An 18,854-nucleotide genomic window follows, 5' to 3' on the forward strand; every position below is an offset into this window, starting at 1 on the left:
TTTCCTCTCAGTATCTCCATCCTTATATTCTAGTCCCTTCGTGTGCCCTACTTTCTCAGGAGGTAAGAATTTTGGCCTAGTCCCTTTTAGAAAAAGGTGGAAAAGTGAGAGGACAAGAATCAATCTCCAATTGTATTATACTTGATTTTTCATTCTCTCAGGGGCAGTGATTATAGCGTTCCAGTCTGTTGTCTATGTTTTATAGGTGGGGAAGTGGAAACTTGCTCAAGGTTATATAACTAGTAAAAAGAGAAGCTGTGGCTTGATTAAACCAAAATCCATGGTCTTTCTACGTTTTCATCATTATAGTGAAGAAAATATTTTTATTTATTGTATAAAGGTTTGATTATAGTTTACTTATAATAAATCCATCAGCTTGGTGTGTATAAAAGCACTTTGGGAATATATTTTGAGTTTCTTCTTAATGTGAGATAATAGTATTGTCCTAAAAAGAGGCATTCACAGTACCAAGTAAAAGGTTGTCATGCCTCTACTTAATTGATCAGCTAATATTCTGAAATTCCTATATCAATAAAACATGATTGTTACACTTCTATGAGGAAGTGTCTGCCTATAAAAGATGGAAAAGCCTTTTTTTTTTTTTAAGATTTTATTTATTTATTTGTCAGAGAAAGAGAACACAAGCAGGGGGAGCAGCAGGCAGGGGGAGAAGCAGGCTCCCCCGTGAGCAAGGAGCCCGATGCAGGACTCTATCCCTAGACTCTGGGATCATGACCTGAGCCACACAGGTGCCCCTGAAAAGCTTTTTATAATTATACAGTTGATCATAAAATTCCTAGTTAAGTATTTCTAATTGCTAGAGAAATTCTGGGTTTAAAATTTATTCTTCCAAAGTGGGGCAAAGGCTAAGGTTATTCTTCTAGAGTCTGAATTCTTGAACCTTACTGTGTAGAATAAATTCAGTTCCTGTGCAATTAACAGGGGATTTTCAAAGCTTGGCTTCTACAAACAGATGAATGAACTTCTTTCCTGTGTCATCAGGTTTCTACTTTTAAAAGGTTCATTGAGAGCTAAGAAAGGTAGAGTTTGGATTACAGCTTCTTCCTCACTTAATTTGATTTTGTGATGGAGCACATTTTCTTCATTTTCTTCAAATTGAATTCCAGGTACAGGCTTTTAGCGCAGTCCCAATTTCTAGGAAATCTGAGACGAATGCTCTCTCGGATCCTCATCTGGTCGACAACAAGTATCAGTCTGCTTAGCCAAGATAAAGCTATAGCCTTCCATCCTGGAGTAAAAGTTCACCAGGAGCCTTTCAAAGCTGCATTAGCTGCATGCCTCCCTCTGCTTGGACAGCACTGTAAAAATGGTGCTAGTATTCTCCTGTGTTGTGTGAGTTCAGTCGCTGTCTCATTGAGCTCAATACACCTCGATGAATAGTTACTGCATTTCTTGTATCTCTTGCTCCTCATTGCAGTGTAATTGTGGTTACTGTTTCTCATGCCTCTCTCCTATTTACTGGGTTTGAACTAGCTCCTGATCATTATTCAGGACTGAATTCAGCTCCCTCCTGATAGACTCCTGATTTACCTTTGTAAAAAATAAATTATCTTTATTTTAAATAAAAATCTCTCCTTTATCAAACCCTCAAGAAACATTCTCTGACCATCTCTGAATAATTAGAGTTCCCTGCTGTTCTTTTCCCCAGTCTAGTTTGTGGCTTTCTTGATAAATTAAGATCTCGATTACATTTTTATCCTATTGATGAGGTGTTCTCCAATATATAGTGGTTTTTTTTAAGGAAATGTAGAATTCCTATGTGTTTTGTTTTGCTTTAATTGGACTTCAGGGTCACAGAATGGGATAAATCATGATCCTGGTTCAAGATACACTGTTATCACTGTTCTCTGTGTGGCTGCCTTTGTATTTGTTTACAATAAATATAATGGTTACCTGTGGGCCCAAGATACCTATAGCTTAAGCCTAATTATGTGAATCTCTCCTAGTTTACTCCCTGGCTCCCCCCTTACCATTATACCGATTTTTATGTTAATTATTCTCTTTAAAAAATGTTTTCATATATGTTTGAATAGTAGGTTTTTTCTGACTTTGAATTTTCTAGAAAAAAAAGTATCATACTGTATGTTGTCCTGTGGGACTTACTTTTTCACTCAACATTATGTTGCTAAGATTAACCCATGAAGTGTGTAACTATACATAATTATTTTCTTAGGCATATAATTGCTAGTGTAGTGGAGCTCCACCCTTATAAGTTCATTCCTGGAGCCCTGCAAATTAAATGACAAACATCACATTAACAGGAGAAAAGGTTTATTACATAAGCATATGGAGGTTTTCATGGAAAAGAAGTTGAAGACATAAAGAATGGTTAGACCCTAAAATTTAACAAGGAGCAATACATTGTGAAATGACAAGACAAAGGAAAAGTGTCTGGGCTTCTAGGGGTGGTAAATTGGGGGAAGGAAAATATGTGGGGGAAACTAATGGAAGATAGGGGCTGTTTAGTAAGCTTTGTGCAGACCTATGTCATGGTCAGCTTTCTGTTCTGATGATAATGGTTGTTATTTTCTTGGTATGGGAAAGAGGAGGAGAAGCTGGAGAGCTTTTCCCGCACCTGCTGTTTGTCAGTTGCCTTCAGCTCAGAATGATTCTCATGCCAAAGTGCCATACTTTGTGGTGGCATCCTTTGATCTGCTTCACTGGATTGTGGGCTATCTAAAAAAATTGATTTAAACTTAACACCGGCAGTGTCTATGAAACCCCATTCATGGCCATTATCTCTACTCTTTGGTATCATCAGACTTTTCCCTGTTGAGTAGGTGTAAAATGATACCTTGTGTATTTTCATTCTCCTTATTACTAATTAAATCAAGCATCTCTTCATATGTATTAGGAATAAGCCCATCAAAGGACAAAAACAGAAAAGTGTATAACCTTGCCAAAAGCCTTTAAAGAAGTGAAAAGATATCCCATGTGAACGTAGAAGAATACAGTGAGCCCCAAATTGATGTATAGATTGATTGCAACTCCAGTAAAAGTCCTGACAGTTTTTGCATAACTTGGAAGGGTGACTCTAAGTTGAATATGGAGGAACAGTGGTCCCAAAATGGCTAAGCTCTCTCTGAAGAAAAATAAGGGGGACTTCAGTACCAGAGATCAGAACTTATTCATAAAGTCTAATAATGAAGACTGTATGATTTTAGTACCAACATATAAAAATTGATAGAATAGTGAGCTCAAAAACAGACCCACACATACATAGACCTTGAATACATACCAGTGTTGACCTGTATAATCTTTGATCCACCAGTTCTTCCTTTTGGACTCTTGCCCCTGGAACTGTACAAGTATGTAACATTAAATGTACAAGATGTTTATTGTATAACATTATGTATATTGATTATTGAAAATCTGAAATGAAATGGTCAGCAATAGGAAGCTCATTAAAAAATTATACTGAGTAGTATATGGCCATTGAAAAGAAAGGAGGAGCTCTAAGTACTGACGTGGAAAGATGCAGCACTTTGTTAAGAAAACTAAGGTGTGTATGTGTGGGTGTGGGTGTGTGTAGGGAAAAATCTGGAAGGATAGATACCAAGCTATTAACGGTGATTATAAAAGGGGGAAGGGGTGGGGATTTTACTTTCTGGCTTAAATATTTTGATTTGTTTTACATATGAAGAAGTAGCATATAACTTCTAAAGAACTAAACAAAGATATTTAAATGACAAATTTCTAATACGAATAAGGCCACAAATAGTTTTAAATTGTTGGAAAAGGTGGTGTCATTTTGGCTCCTGTTGATGATAGAAAATCAGAGTAATGGAATGTGTGGCTGGCTCAGCTAGAGGTTGCTTTCCTATACGTGGTGCAGAGAGGTGCATGTGGGTGTCTTCCTAATTTCCAGACAGTAACAATTATAGTTACATCAATCACAACTACTTTTTCCCCTTTATGGACTGTAGTTCAAGGATTTGTGATTATGGAGCTAACATTCTTAAATTTAGAGCTTATTAAATTAGATAGATAACTGAATTCTCAGAGAAAATAATAGCATCCTTAGAAAAAGGGAAGATTGACTAATTAGTAATAGATCATATCATGGAAATGAAAACTGGCTATTGATTTAATTAGTTGAAATGTGGAGAACATTCAGAAAAGACTTGTAACCTACTTAGCTCTTGCTGACTTGATAATTTTTTTGTTCTAGATTCCTGTTCATCCTGTGCCCGATCCCTTAGTTCATGAAGTTCTAAACTTAGCTTTTAAGCACTTTAAACATAAGGAAGGGTAAGTAAAATACTAGCTTGGGATCGTTGCTGTTCTCTGCAGGCCAGGTTTAGACCATTTACTTATAATTCAGGCTCTCATTGATGATTTGTTTTTAGAGTTCAAAGCATTTATCTTTCTTTCTTTCTTTTTGAATCCACACAAAATGCTTATAGGAAAGTTGTTTTCTGTTGTTGGTTTTTTGTTGTTTGTTTGTTTTTAAGACTCCACACCTAATGGTGGGGCTTGAACTCAGTTCAAGAGCCACATGCTGTACTGACTGAGGCAGCCAGGTGCCCCCATAGGAAAGATTTTATGAAAATAATTCTTAAGACTATTGATTGGATTTATGGGAATTAGAAGGTTAAATTTTGTGACACAGTCCAGAAAGAAGAAAATTCATGTGGTTTTTATTATCTTATAGATGAGTCTTCAGAAGAAAAAAAAATGTATAACACCCCGATAAGAAATTTTCAGATGTATTAGGAAGAGTTTGTAGAAAAATTTGATAATACATTTGTTCTCTTATTTTAGATATTCAGGAACCAACACTGGGAATGTGCACATTATTGCCGATTTATATGCAGAGGTCATAGGGGTTCTTGCCCAATCAAAGTAAGTGTTGCAAATCACTGATTTCAATTTGTGTTTTAGAATGCTTCATTACTAATATGGTAGATACAGTTTTAGATCTTTTTTTTTTTTTTCATAGTTTGAAGTCTACTGGACCTTTTATTACTTAGCTGCTCTATTCCTTAGAGGATTTAAAAGTTACATCCATACATTAATTTCACAACTTGTTTTCATTTATTTGGGGTTTTCCATAAATGTGTGAATTGAGGAAGTCGGAAATTACCAGGAAGAGTCAGGACATTATTTCCGATTTTTAACTATTTTATGAGAAGTCTTTTTTTTTTTCATTTTTTAAGAACTCTACAGAGCTAATAATGACTTTTAATACTTTCTAGTTGAGTACTTTCATTTCTGAGATAGCAGTGCCGTGTCTTCCTCCTAATTATCTTATTTGTCTTAGCACCAGAGTTTTGGATAGGTAGAAGAGATATCAAAAAAGAGAAAGGAGATACTAGATTACTCCATAAAGGCGTTGTTCATTAGAAGTTACACTCATTGAATTGCCTTGAACCGTCATTATAGTAAACAGTAAAAAAGTTTGTCTTTAGTGTCTTGTGGTTGCTCTGAAGACTATGGAAGATTTTGAATTTCCTTTGTTGCTACTGGGAAATTTGTAAGGTAAAAAGTTATCAATGAAGATTTTCTTGGATGTCATTTAAAGAGTCTTTGGTCCTGAAATCATCAGATAAAAACCTTTCTAAATTCCAAGAAGCCAAGTACAATTCTTGTTCATGTTTAGTTCCTGTGATATTAGTAACTAATAATTATTATGAGAAATTTAATAAAAGAGAAAAACCCTTGGATTCTAGTGTTTGCAATGGGAAGGTTTTTATCCACTTTTTATTTTCTTTAAAAAATGCAAAAGAACACATTCATGGAAAATGGTATTTTATTCCCCAGGACTCAAATGGAAGTGGATAAGTAGTACTTTCTATCATGTATCCATATTTCATTAGTATGCACTATTTATTTCCCCCTCTGTAGTCAGTGACAATTGGAAAATATGCTTCATTTGTCATTTTTACTTTCGGGAACTGGTTTCCCCAAGTAACATAAATAGTAAAATCTTTAGCTGTTTCATATTATATAGAGGGGGGAAATGAAGTAGTATTGGTTTTTAAATTGTTAGGTATCTTTTTGTAGTGTAAACAGAAAAAAATAACACCTTATTAGTTGTGGTGATTTGAATCCAGGATGGTGCTCATATTTGAAAGCATTTCGGTTCTTTTGCTTATTCACATTTAGGGGAGACCGTGTCCTCCCATTCCTCTCCTTCAGTTTTTCTCCAGTTTGATTGGTTCATGTCTTTGAACAAATTTGTAGTCCCTAATCTGTTCTCCATATAACTCAAATTATAGATTTTATAAAAAGGAGCCTTAAAAATTAGAGACACTATCTGATTTACAGGGGGACATTTTATGAGTGGATTATTTGATTTTTTTATTATGATTATTGTTAAATGATCATGGAGCTGTATTGATGCTATGATAGGAATAAAGAAGTCTTATTTTATCTCCTTATGGAATTTCTAATTTTAAAATAAATGGACAGCAGATTTGGAATGACAAATAACATTGTTTTTCTCTATGCTTTTCTGGTCATTTTGAGGGGGGGCCAAGAAAAGCGATGATGTTTCAGTACAATATCTTTAGATTTCCACCTTGAATATCATGTGGGAAATTAGTGTTTTAAATCCGTACCGTATCATATATTCATGTACATTCAAGGTTTCAGGCTGTGAGGAAGAAGTTTGTGACAGAATTGAAGGAACTACGGCAAAAAGAACAGAGTCCACATGTGGTCCAAAGCATCATCAGCTTAATAATGGGAATGAAGTTTTTTCGAGTAAAAATGTATCCTGTAGAAGATTTTGAAGCATCATTTCAGTTCATGCAGGTGACCTACCTTCTCCATTGCAGGAATTAGAATTAGCCTCAGAATGGTTATTCTTGCTCCTCATGACTTTTTTAAAAGAAACAAAATGTATATATATTAATGACATGGTTATTAATTCTTTACTCCAAGTGTTAAATCTGTCACAGATATGAATTAACTTTCTTTATTAATTTGAGCATGTTTTCACTTTTTGGTAAAATGACAGTATTTACAATATTATCATGATATTAAAAAGTCTTAACTCTTCCTCTTGTGTGAACCTAATATATACCTCTTTCCCCCCAAGGAATGTGCTCAGTATTTCTTAGAAGTAAAAGATAAAGATATAAAACATGCACTTGCTGGTTTATTTGTGGAGATTCTTATCCCTGTAGCTGCTGTAAGTATATTTTAATTTTTATATTATATGTTAAAAGTACCTTTTTGCTGAAGAAGTTGCCACATGAAATAGTCTTACTTTCTGATAATTTCATGGACTAATAAGTGGAAACTTTGAATGTAATGTGGATATGGGGAAAATGGTTATTGGCCAAATGCCAGTATAACATTGATTAGTCTTTTAATGAAAAGAATGGGCCCAGGCCCTTAAGAGTCACAGACTGTTAGGAGGGCAGAGTATTGACGATCTAGCTGAAGTAGGCTCAGTGCAACAAACTGCATTTACTCATGGCTTCTGCCTCCTACAATGTGGTCGCCATTTTAATGGCCTCTGAAGAAATTAAAAGTACTATATAATATGTACCTTGGAATTTACAGGACTGTCTCATTCTAAGTGTTCTGTTCTGTAGTTGCTGTTGACGTTCATCACACTTGTCAAACTATATATTCTAAATTATTTAGAAAATAGGCTTATTGTAAATATGATCGCACTAACATCTAGGGAAGCAGATTTATAAAAGCCTTTGTGGGTATAAAAGCAGTGTGTTATTTGAAAATAATTTTTGCAGTTACTAGTAACAGCATGCTATAAATAGGCTTAAGGGATTTTATAATACTTAGATGCCAGGTTTTTTGTTTCCCACGGGTTTTTTTTTTTTTTTCTAACCCAACTCAGTTGTTGTGTGTATGTGATACGCTTCTCACTTTCAGTTATTGCACACTGCTATGTAAGTATTCTTTTCATATATATCATTATTTCATTTTTAAACTTGAGGTAAAATTGACATATAATAACTATACATACTTAAAGCATACAGTTTGGCATATGTATGCACCAATGAAACCATCACCACCATCAAGATAATGTACGTATCTGGAGCTCCTGGGTGGCCCCGTCGGTAAAGCATCTGACTCTTGATTTTGACTCAGGTCATGACCTCAGGGTTGTGAGATCAAGCCCCACATTGGGCTCTGCACTGGGCATGGAGCCTGTTTAAGATTCTCTCTCTCCCTCTCCTTCTGCTCCTGCCCCCAAAAAGATAATGTACATATCTATCACACCCTAGAAGTTTCCTTTTTAAAAAATTTTTAAATTTAAAAAATTGTTTTAAATTTCCTCCTTCCACTCACCCCTCCTTTGGGTAGTGCAACTATCGATCTTCTATCTATCACTCTACACTCGTTTTGGTTTTCCTAGAATTTATGTCAGTGGAATGTACAAAGCCATTTTTTGGCTTCTTTTACTCTGCATAATTATTTTGAGTTCCAACTATGTTGTTTAGTATATCTGTGGGTTTTTCCCTTTTTGAGTAGTATTTCATTTATATAGATATACTGTGGTTTGGTTATGTGTTCACCTGTTTTTAGACATTGGGTTGTTTCCAGTTTTTGGCTGTTACAAATAAAGCTGCTATGAACACTTATGCACCGCTCTGTGTATGGGACATATGCTTTTATTTCCTTTTGGGGAAATGTCTAGGAGTGCGATTGGTGGACTAGATGGTAGGTATATGTTTGATTATTGAATTGTCAAACTGTGTTCCAAAATTGTTGCACATTTTGCATTCTAAGGAGCTGTGAGAGTTCTAGTTTCAACACATCCTCACCAACTCTTGCTTTAGCGAGTTGTTTTAGTTTTAGCCATTGTGCTGATGCACGAGCACAGAGCCCAAATTGGGGCTCGATCCACGACTCACGAGATCACGACCTGACCCGAAACCAGGAGTCGGAGGCTTAACCAATTGGGCCACTCAGGCACTGTAATATATTTTAAAAATATGTTTTAGATGCAGATATTTTATCAGATATATGCTCTGAATATTTTCTCCTAGTCCATCATTTATTTATCTTTTCATTCTCTTAACTGTCTTTGGAAGAGAAGTTTTGATGAAGTCTGACTTATCATTTTGTTTTTCATAAATTATGCTTTTCATATCATATCTAAGAAGCCTTTGCCTGACCCAAGGTCACAAAGGTTTTCTCCTGTATTTCAGTTTTAGGATTTAATTTTAGGTCAGTGGTCCATTTTGAGTTAATTTTGTGTATGGTTGAGGTATGAACTGGTTTTGTTTTTTGTTTTGTTTTTACCTATGATATCCAGTTATTCCAGCACCATTTGACCATTTGTTGACAAGACAGTTCTTTCCAAGTAGCTTAGTTTTTTGTTAAAAAATCAGTTGACTAGGGGGTGCCTGGGTGGCACAGTCAGTTAAGCATCTGCCTTTGGCTCAGGTCATGATCTCAGGGTCCTGGGATCCAGCCCCACATCAGGCTCCTTGCTTAGTGGGGAACCTGCTTCTCTCTCTCTCTCTCTCTCTCTCTCTCCCCCTCTCCCTCTCCCTCTCCCTCTCCCTCTCTCCTTCTCTCCCTCTTTCCCTCTCCCTCCCTCCCTCCCCCCTCCTCCCCCTCCTTTATCCTCCCCCCTGCCACCTTGCTCATTCTCTCTCTCTCTCTCAAATAAATAAAATCTTTAAAAAAAAATCAATTGGCTCTGTATGTCTGATTCTGTTATGTTCCATAATGGTTTTATAAGTCATAGGTTTATTTTATCAAAAAGAAAACAGACTAGTCACATGGCTAAAAACTAGAGTGGGAGGCTATCTGACTCAGACTACCTGCAAGGCTATAATTCATGACTTTTGTTATTACCCGTTAAAAAAAAATCTTCAAATATTGAACTGTAAGTAAATATTCAGAGACAGGTATAAAAAAATCATGCCAATTACTGTCATTAATATTTGAAATTCTTCACTTTCCTTAAAATTCCCTGTCTACCTTTTCTAAACATGCTCTAGACAGGACCCGAATACCACAATCAATTCATATGAATACAGGGGTCACAAGCCATTTAATTCAATATTATAAAATGAAAGTCTAAACTACACTTTGATTTCCCAACATGAAAATAAATTTCTCCACTTTTAAAATTTTCAACTAAAGTAAAGCCTGAATAAATGGAAAGTTACTAACTTCCATTTCTAGCCAAGATGGTATAATTTATAAGACCATTTATAAAACATCAGTTTTAGTCTATTATCGTTAGTACATGTACTTCAGTTTCTTTTTCTAGAAGTGATTTGAATTACTGCTTATCCAGTCCCAAACTGTCATTGGTGCTTCCCCCTCATGTGAAAATCTAGTTTTGCCGGTACCTAACTGGAATTAGGTTGTATTTTTAAGGTAATTAAAAGAAGCAGGTTGTAGGAAGAAAGACCTTTGACTGTGGTCCATTAATACTGCATTGCCTGATTCTTCTTTTTTTGCCATGTATGCTTTTACAGTTTGTTGGCTAAGGCAGCCCTAACAAAGCACCCCAAACTAGATGGCTCAAACACAACAGTATTGTTGACTCACAGTTAGGGTGGCTGGATGTCTGAGACCAAGGTGTTGGCAGGTTGATGCCTCCTGAGGCTGTGGGGAGGAATCTTTTCCGTGCCTCTCACCTAGTTTCTGACATCTTCGACATTCCCTGGCTTATAGAACCATCACCTGAGCTCTGTCTTCATTTTTACATGGCATTCTCATTGTGTACGTCTTTGTTCAAATTCTTTTTTTTTCCCCCTAAGGACACCCATCATGTTGGAGTAAGGTCCTCCTACCCCAATAGGGCTTCATCCTAACTTAACTAATTACATGTGCAATGAACAAATTACATCTGCAGTTTCCAAATAAGGTCACACATTATGAGGTACGCAGAGTTAGGACTTCAATATCTGAATTCAGGTTACGGGAGAGGTGACAGTTTAACCCATAGCACCCACTCTGCATGTAGAGCTCCTTCTGTCTGGAACATTCTTGCCTCTTTAATAATCTCCCCCACCTCCTTTGCCTGGTTGGACTCTACTTATTCATTACATGTATGGAGTGCTTTCTTTGTATCAGAGCCTCTTCTATGCAAAGGGAATGCAGGAATGATAGGATAGGGAAGACTCCCTCTCTTATAGAGCTGCCTTTAGTGAAGAAAACAGATATCATCTAGTATGTAAAATATAGAGTATGTAGATGGTGATAAGTACTATGGAGAAATGTAAAGTAGGGTGGGGGAGAAGAATTGCTGAAGGGGGAAGGAAGTTGGAATTTTAGCTGAAGTGATTAGGTGAGACCTCCACCTGGAAAGAGGTGGAAACAACTGAGCAAAAATTAAAGGAACGAGGGATTGAGGTGTGCTGTATCTGGCAGAAGGGCTTTTTGGGCAGAAGACACCAGTGCAGGCACCCTGAAGCAGGACCATGCATGGTAGGCTCTAGGAACAGCAAGGAAGCTAGCTGATGGGGCCAGATCCCAGCGCAGGAGGGCAGGGTAGTGGAGGACAAGGCCAGGGGTTACGCGGGGAACTACTCTCTTTCAGGGAAGAGGAGCTGGATTCAGCTTAGGTGTTACTTCCTTGTGGAGGTTTTCTGTAGGGGCCCCTCCTGCGAGCCCAGAGCACAGAGTTTCCTCTTGCAGCATCCGTTGTAGCACATGCAAATGGCCTGTTCCCTTACCTAAGTTCTCAGGGCAGGGACCAAGTCAATCTTAGTTACTGAACAGTTGCTCATTTGGCAGTTCGCAGGATTCAGTGAGATAGTCGTGAATTACTAACCGATTTCAACCTTTACAGAAATTTCTTGTAATTCTTGTATAGTTTAATCTAACGTTTGTAACCATTTTCTTTCTTTTTCTATTATCTTTTGACCTAGGCTGTTAAAAATGAAGTGAATGTTCCCTGTTTGAAAAATTTTGTGGAGATGCTGTATCAGACTACTTTTGAACTGAGCTCCAGGAAGAAGCATTCATTGGTATTGAAAAATGTTTCAAACCTTTACATGTTTCATTAGGAGTTAGAGTAATTGATTTATTCAGGAGAGATTTAAAAGAAGTATAAAAACTGAAATTTTAATATCCAAAATGCAACATAAGGGCAAGTTTTATATATTTTTCCTGCTCTTTTTAAGACTCTATTCCTAATTGGACTAGCTCTACATTTGCTAGGCTATTCAGACTTCATTCTAGGTATTTACCTGTCTTGACAGGGGCTTTACATTATGTATTATACTATGTGGAAGGTTGAATATATTCCTATTAAACTATAAATTCCCTTATTTTACATTATAATAATTGCACTCAGAAGTATTAGATTAGTTAGGAACCATTGTCTAATTACATCATTTCTGTTTAGAGATTTAAGGCTCCCCCACACACACACTTAAGCACCCACTTCATACTAACGTTAAAGGAGTTTCTGTAAATTTTTGTGCAGTTTGGAGAAAGTGTGGAGAATTAGACAAATACTTGACCACACGAGGTAGAGATCTAATCATGAATAAACAGTGAGTGTGCCAGGCGTTGAACTAAGTGCTTTGCATTCTTTGTTTTACTTCAAGCCTCCCAGCCCTTAGGAGATACCTCATTATTATTCTGCGCTCCACATGTTAGGAAAGTGAGCCTTGGAGCACTTGATGTATCCACCCTGAAGTCATGTATCTGGCAAATAGAAAGCTGGAACTTTAATGCCAGTCTGTCCTTGATGCCAGGGCCTGCGTTCCTAACCACTGTACTGGTTGAAAGAACGATGGGTCTACGGAAAAATAAAAGCATGAGGTGAAATAGATTAAGGAGTTGTTCTTATAGAAAATTTGCCCTTTATCATTTTTTGTTAGATTACTGTATGAGATCGTACTTCGTATGACAAATGGGAACACCGCCTCAAAAAATTTACTTCTTTTTGTTGATGAGAATAAATATAATTTACAGATCCAGTGTGTTGTCATGAAAACTGTTAATTCCCTTTTCCTCTCCCCTACAGGCTTTGTACCCACTAATTACCTGCCTGTTATGTGTCAGTCAGAAACCGTTTTTTTTAAATAACTGGCATATTTTCCTACAGAACTGTTTGTCACATTTAAAGGTAAGATGTAATCACATTTCTGACCTGTAAATATTCTGACTGTCGTACATTCTCTTATGCATATATATTGAACAGTATGTAATAAAGCTTTCATTATTATTGGTGCATTTGAATAGTAATGCTTTACCGTATTGCTTTTCTTGTACATCATTCTTTCTGTGGGGAATCACGTATTGACACGAATAAGCTTTTGATTGAAAATTTAGTTTGTCTTAATGCAAAATTGTACCTTTTTAACAACTGTTGTTTATATTATCTTAGATCTAGCAATATTTGTTAATAAATAAATTCCTTTAGAATTGCAGAGTATTAATCTTACAGAACCCTCCAGATACTTATTTTGTGTTTCATTTTGAGAAAATTAAGTAATGTTGGCCTCAGTCTGAAAGTGAAACAAGCCTTGATAATAAAATGTCACTAAAAGCACATTTAATGTAAGTATGCCCAGCCAAATCTAAAAGCCTGGTATTGGCTCCACATGGATCCAGAAGTTCCTGAAATGATTCTGCCTTGAATCAAGAGATAGTTGTTACTAACACTGTTTGGCGCATCCATGTCTGGTCTCTCTTAGTGTTGTCACCCAAACTGTGCAATAGTAGCATCTGTATCTTCCCAGGGTGCTCTGCTAGCGGGATCGAACAGGATCTTCTTTTCTTCTATGGGTAGGCGCTCAGTTAGTGTCTGACATGGAACATGGCGCTGTTCCTCGCCTGCATGTCATATAAATGCTTGATTTGAACACTGTTTTGATGCATAGATGGATATGTTTGAGTATTTGCTTACAAGTTATAGAAACATGACCGACATGACATTTCATTTCCTGTTATTCCTCTAAGTTAGGGATAACATTGGAAACCTTTATACTTTGAAGACAATGAAAGCAAGCACAGATAGATTAAATGACTTTTCTCTGACCCTATAGGGGGTATTGGAGCAATAGGACTGGCTCTTCTTTCCCACTTTGAGAATGGTCCACTGAACAACATTATCCTATATATATTTTCCATGTCTTTATATATCATTTTCAAAAGTGCCTTGATTACTTAAAGAGGTATACAGAAAATGGAAGTCTTTGAAAAACATTTTTGTTTTTTTTCCTCCTAGATACACATCGATATTATTCATACTTGGATGAGAATTGATATACTCTCTTTGCTTTCTTTATGAAATTCTCAGGACCAAATCAAGCTTATTGAACTTTTTATGTCATGCAACCAGAAAATAGGTTTTATTTAATTATTTGCGTTGAACTGTTTTCTGTCCTCATTTTGAAAAATTCATACAGATATAGGTACTAAAAGGGAATTGATCATTTTTCTGGGTGGTATGATTTTCCATCCTTTAATGACATGCATTTAAGTGTTTTCTGAAAGGTTGCTCTGTTTCATGACAATTCATACTTTTCTGTTGCTTGTTGGAATTTTTTTATATATATATACGTTTTCACCTAACATATTTGCAATTCTTTCGCAGTACCTTAACTTCTATTTTTTGTCTTAAGGCTTTCATTTAAAATGCTGTTTTCTTTGAACCCTTACCTCCTGTTAAATATTTCTGGCATATTATCCATTTTCATTAATGGCAATGTCAATCTGCCAGGCTAAAGGAGATAAGAACCACCTTAGCATGAATATTTGGAATATAGTTGTCTTGGCCATTAACCCTTAACTTACATTAAGGCTCTATTCAGCAGAAATTTTCTGAATTGGCTCCTCTTTATTAAGTTTTAGATACTGTGGCTACACTGCAGTTGAGGTAAGGCATTGAGTATGCAGGAAAAAAACCTACACTAGTTATCTGTTGTAACAAATATAATTTATTTGTTTTATATATAGGAAAAACTGGTTGAAGATAATGGCCTAAAGTGACTTTGTTTTGAGATTCAAGTAACCTCTTGATTGCAAAAAAATCTATAAGTTTTTCACTTATTAGACTTATGACTTCTTAAAGCTGTTTTTAATATTTAGCATATGCTAGATGCTCTAAATATAGTATCTCTTTTAATTCTTACTGCAACTGAAGCTGAAAGAAGATAAGTAACCCATGTTCAGGGAGCCAAAAAATGATAGGGATAGGATCTGCATCTAGATCCATTCGATTCCATTACTTTGCCTTTTGAGGTCCACCTGTTACCTTTTAATGGACTGTAAGGAATTTCGCTGTACTAAATATTTTCAGAAAACATTTGGCTATAATTCTGGGATATTAAAAGGTATTATTCTCTAGAGCCATAAGGATAAATAGGATACATTTTTAAAACACTTAATATTGTCCACTTTTTTAAAATTTCCACACTAATTTTTGAAGTTGGCGACCATGAGAAATGGGCTTTAGTACTGTAGGCCCATAACTAGCAGGAGAAAGCATCCGTTTATATTCATGGAAAATGTTAAATCTGTTATTTTTGCTCAAAATAGAATTTGGTAGTTTCCTATTTCCCTATCTTTATATCAGTTAAGGTCACTGTGTGCAAAATGATTGCAGAGTTTCTCAAGAAGAGTTGGAGAGGGGTGGGGGGGCAGATAATAAGCATAGATTTCCTATAGAAATAATTTGAAGATTTTTTTTCTACATTGCATGCTTATTTTCTTTTAAAAATTTACACTTGCTCAGACTCAAATGCAGTGCTTTGAGAGGAAAATTTAAGGTAGTTAAAAATTTATTTTCTCTTAGTTCAAGTATTGTAGACATATCCCATGACCCCCGAATTATAGGATTTTTTCTTCCGTAGTGTTTCTGGCCACTGTCTTGGAACTTTCAAATTTCTTCTAAATAGAGACCTTGGTGAAGAGCTGTGTTGTTTTGTGCTTATTTTCATCTAACATGCATGTGCTGCATCTCATGTTTGTTTGCTGTCTCACGTTGCTTTATTTAGATGCCATCTAACAACAGTATCAGAAAACAAATAGAAACACTCCAGGTGAGTTGTGCTGACGGTACAAAGTAAAATACTGCTTGATCTTCTTTAAGTGTGGCTTTTTTTTTTTCTTTACCCATTGTTGCATCGCATGTCTGATGAATTTGTTCCAACCTGCTTCTCCTCCTGTAAAAGACTGGCACACATCAGGGACACCCTACAGGGTTCTTATTAACGTGGCCCCAAGAAGATGAATTTACAGGCTACAAGGGATCATAAATATTGATTCTTAACCCCAATCCTCAGCTTTAGAATAGTCTGTTTAATTTATTGTCTAATCAACATTACAGTAATTACATGTTACAAATGAGACTTTAAAGAACATTTTCCAATGAAATTAAGGAGATAGTAGCTTAGATTGTAGATACGATGTTTGATGCATGACTTTTTCAAACTTTCATCCTATTGGTTTGGGTTCTAAACAAAATATTTTGGTTTGGGTTCCCAGTAGAAAGAAGGGAAAGAAACATTAAAATGATTGCTGCCAAACATATTGGACATATCAGAACGTTACTGGATTTTAATTTTTGTAACAATCTGATTATTCATTTTATAACAAAATTGTGGCTAAGAAATTATATATCTTTAAGACTCAGATCAATTTAGGATGTTTTTATTATTCAGACATGTTGTGTAGCAGCATTTTAGTGACTGAATAAGCGATTGTTGCTTTGTCATTTTTCATCTGGTTTTGGCTTTGTTCAGTATAGAGTAACTCAGCTTTGTCAGCATACTAGTTCATCTTAGAAAGTTTGAAAGTCAAGTTTTTCTCATTCCAGACACCTCAACTTTTAACATAAGATAACCCAAATACTTTACTAACCACTCATATCAGAACATTTTTTTATGCGGAATTGGCCTTAAATATTTTTAATATATAACATATATTAATTTGTATTAGTCATATTTTGAAAATATAATTTAATATAAAAAATACTATTTGGAGTGTACATATTATATTTTGATATCTTGGATTTAAATGATAGGAAAGAAAGTTATGTGATGGAAAGGAAAGTACTACAAGAAGCTTGGTTGTTACTAGTAACATGTGTACATTCCGTGATACTTTATATGTTGCTTTAGTTACATTAGTAGAAATTAGTAACTACTGGGGAGTGTATTTGAAATTTGGAATCATTATGGATTTAGCAACGGAAGGAGGGATTGATGTTGAGACACTGACCAGCAGAATAATTGATATTCCATTCTTTCTTTTTCTTTTTTTTTTTAAGGGGTGGGGAGGGGCAGAGGGAGAGGGAGCGAGAGAATCCTTAGCAGGCTCCACACGGGACCCCGAGGTCATGACCTGAGCCAAAATTAAGAATCAGTCGCTTAACTGACCGAGCCACCCAAGCACCCCAATATTCCATTCTTAATTATATCAATTCTTCATATAGATGTGTAAAATTATATTTTCTAGTGGCAGTTTTTTTTAAAATCCTCAATTGTTATCTTTTTGCATTGCCTTTAATCCTACGTGGTTGTCTGTTTTTCTGCATCTTGGGAAAACATAAAATAAGGTGGCTAAATTACTTAGTATTTTAAAACTACCTTTTGTTGGTTGCTGTATATAAAATAACTGTTTAACAATAAGAAGTCCCCCAACCTGGGGCACCTGGGTGGCTCAGTCAGTTAAGCGTCTGCCTTGGCTCAGGTCGTGATGTCAGGGTCCTGGGATTGAGCCCAGCATCAAGTTCCCTACTCAGCGGGGAGCCTGCTTCTCCCAATGCCCCTCCTCCTGCTCGTGCTTACCCCCCAGATAAATAAAAATCTTAAAAAAAAAAATCCCCCAAACCAAATTAAATGAATGCTAATTTATAGCAATCAGTGCATCCTATAACCAATCAACATGCATAAAGAAATGTTCCTAAGGGCGCCTGGGTGGCTCAGTTGGTTAAGCATCTGACTCTTGATTTTGGCTTGGGTCATGGTCTGGGGGTTGTGTGATCCAGCCCTGTGTCAGGCTCTGCCCTGGGCGTGGAGCCTGCTTAGGATTCTCTCCTTCCCTCTCCCTCTGCCCCGCCCTCCAAAAAAATTCTCCTAATGAAAATGACCATTATCTACATTTTCAAAATTCACAATTAAATCTCATTACATGACTCTGGTCATTTGAGAACTTAACTTTTTATAATAAGTAGCATGAAGAAAAAGTTTACAGATCAAGTTCTGATTGAAATGGAATAACTTTCTCGTTCTAAATGATAATTTAAGTAATTTCTCATTCTAAATAAAATGTAAAGGTGTAACAGCTAACATGTATTGAGCATTTAACATGGGCCAGGCAGTGTTCCAAGTGCTTCTCACATAATAGCTTCCTTAATCTGTGAGGTAGGTACTATTTTATCTCCATTTTAGAGATGACAAAATCGCTTGTGGTACCAAGTGATAAAACAGTGCCCAAAGATGGGCTTTGGCCCGTCATTCCTGATTTCAGAGTCCATGCTCTTCCCCCTCTAATCTGTAGTCCCTTATAAGGATAATCACTCAATAATATTTTTCATTTTTTCATAAATCTAAGTATCTATAATAACCTTTGGTGTTCTAAATTTTACGTATGGGCTGCAGTGAATTACTCCAAAGATGAGTAATCCTTCCATCATGATGTCGATATTGTGTGAGCCATTTACTATCAAGTGAGTTGATGCATGTATAATTTAGGAGTTCTTTAAAATGTTAATATAATATTAATATAATACTAATATTTTACTGTTTTGTTTGAGAGTCTAAGGAATGGCTCAGGATTTCCTTTTTATGGTTACCTTTCAACCTTCTGTACTTGCCATATACCGAAATAAATTTACATGTTTAAACCTGCTTTAGATTGAAAGACAGAAAGGAGTGGGGTAGGGGCTTTTAGTTGTTGATAGACTGTATTTGATCTGAAATGATTCA

The 18,854-nt window shown here is 35.9% G+C and overlaps 1 protein-coding gene across 1 annotated transcript in view; it reads left to right on the forward strand.

Moving 5' to 3' along the window:
* The window catches only part of FRYL (FRY like transcription coactivator), a 247,908-nt gene that overhangs the window by 134,458 nt on the left and 94,596 nt on the right, over positions 1–18,854 (forward strand). Inside the window, exons 9-14 of the mRNA XM_040625382.1 lie at positions 4,193–4,272; positions 4,786–4,866; positions 6,612–6,780; positions 7,067–7,159; positions 11,838–11,936; positions 12,944–13,045. Of these exons, the coding sequence (XP_040481316.1) occupies positions 4,193–4,272; positions 4,786–4,866; positions 6,612–6,780; positions 7,067–7,159; positions 11,838–11,936; positions 12,944–13,045 (624 nt within the window). The remainder of the gene's footprint in view (positions 1–4,192; positions 4,273–4,785; positions 4,867–6,611; positions 6,781–7,066; positions 7,160–11,837; positions 11,937–12,943; positions 13,046–18,854) is intronic.

The sequence above is a fragment of the Ursus maritimus genome, unplaced genomic scaffold, assembly GCF_017311325.1.
Source record: "Ursus maritimus isolate PB19 unplaced genomic scaffold, ASM1731132v1 scaffold_8, whole genome shotgun sequence".
NCBI classification, from domain to species: domain Eukaryota; kingdom Metazoa; phylum Chordata; class Mammalia; order Carnivora; family Ursidae; genus Ursus; species Ursus maritimus.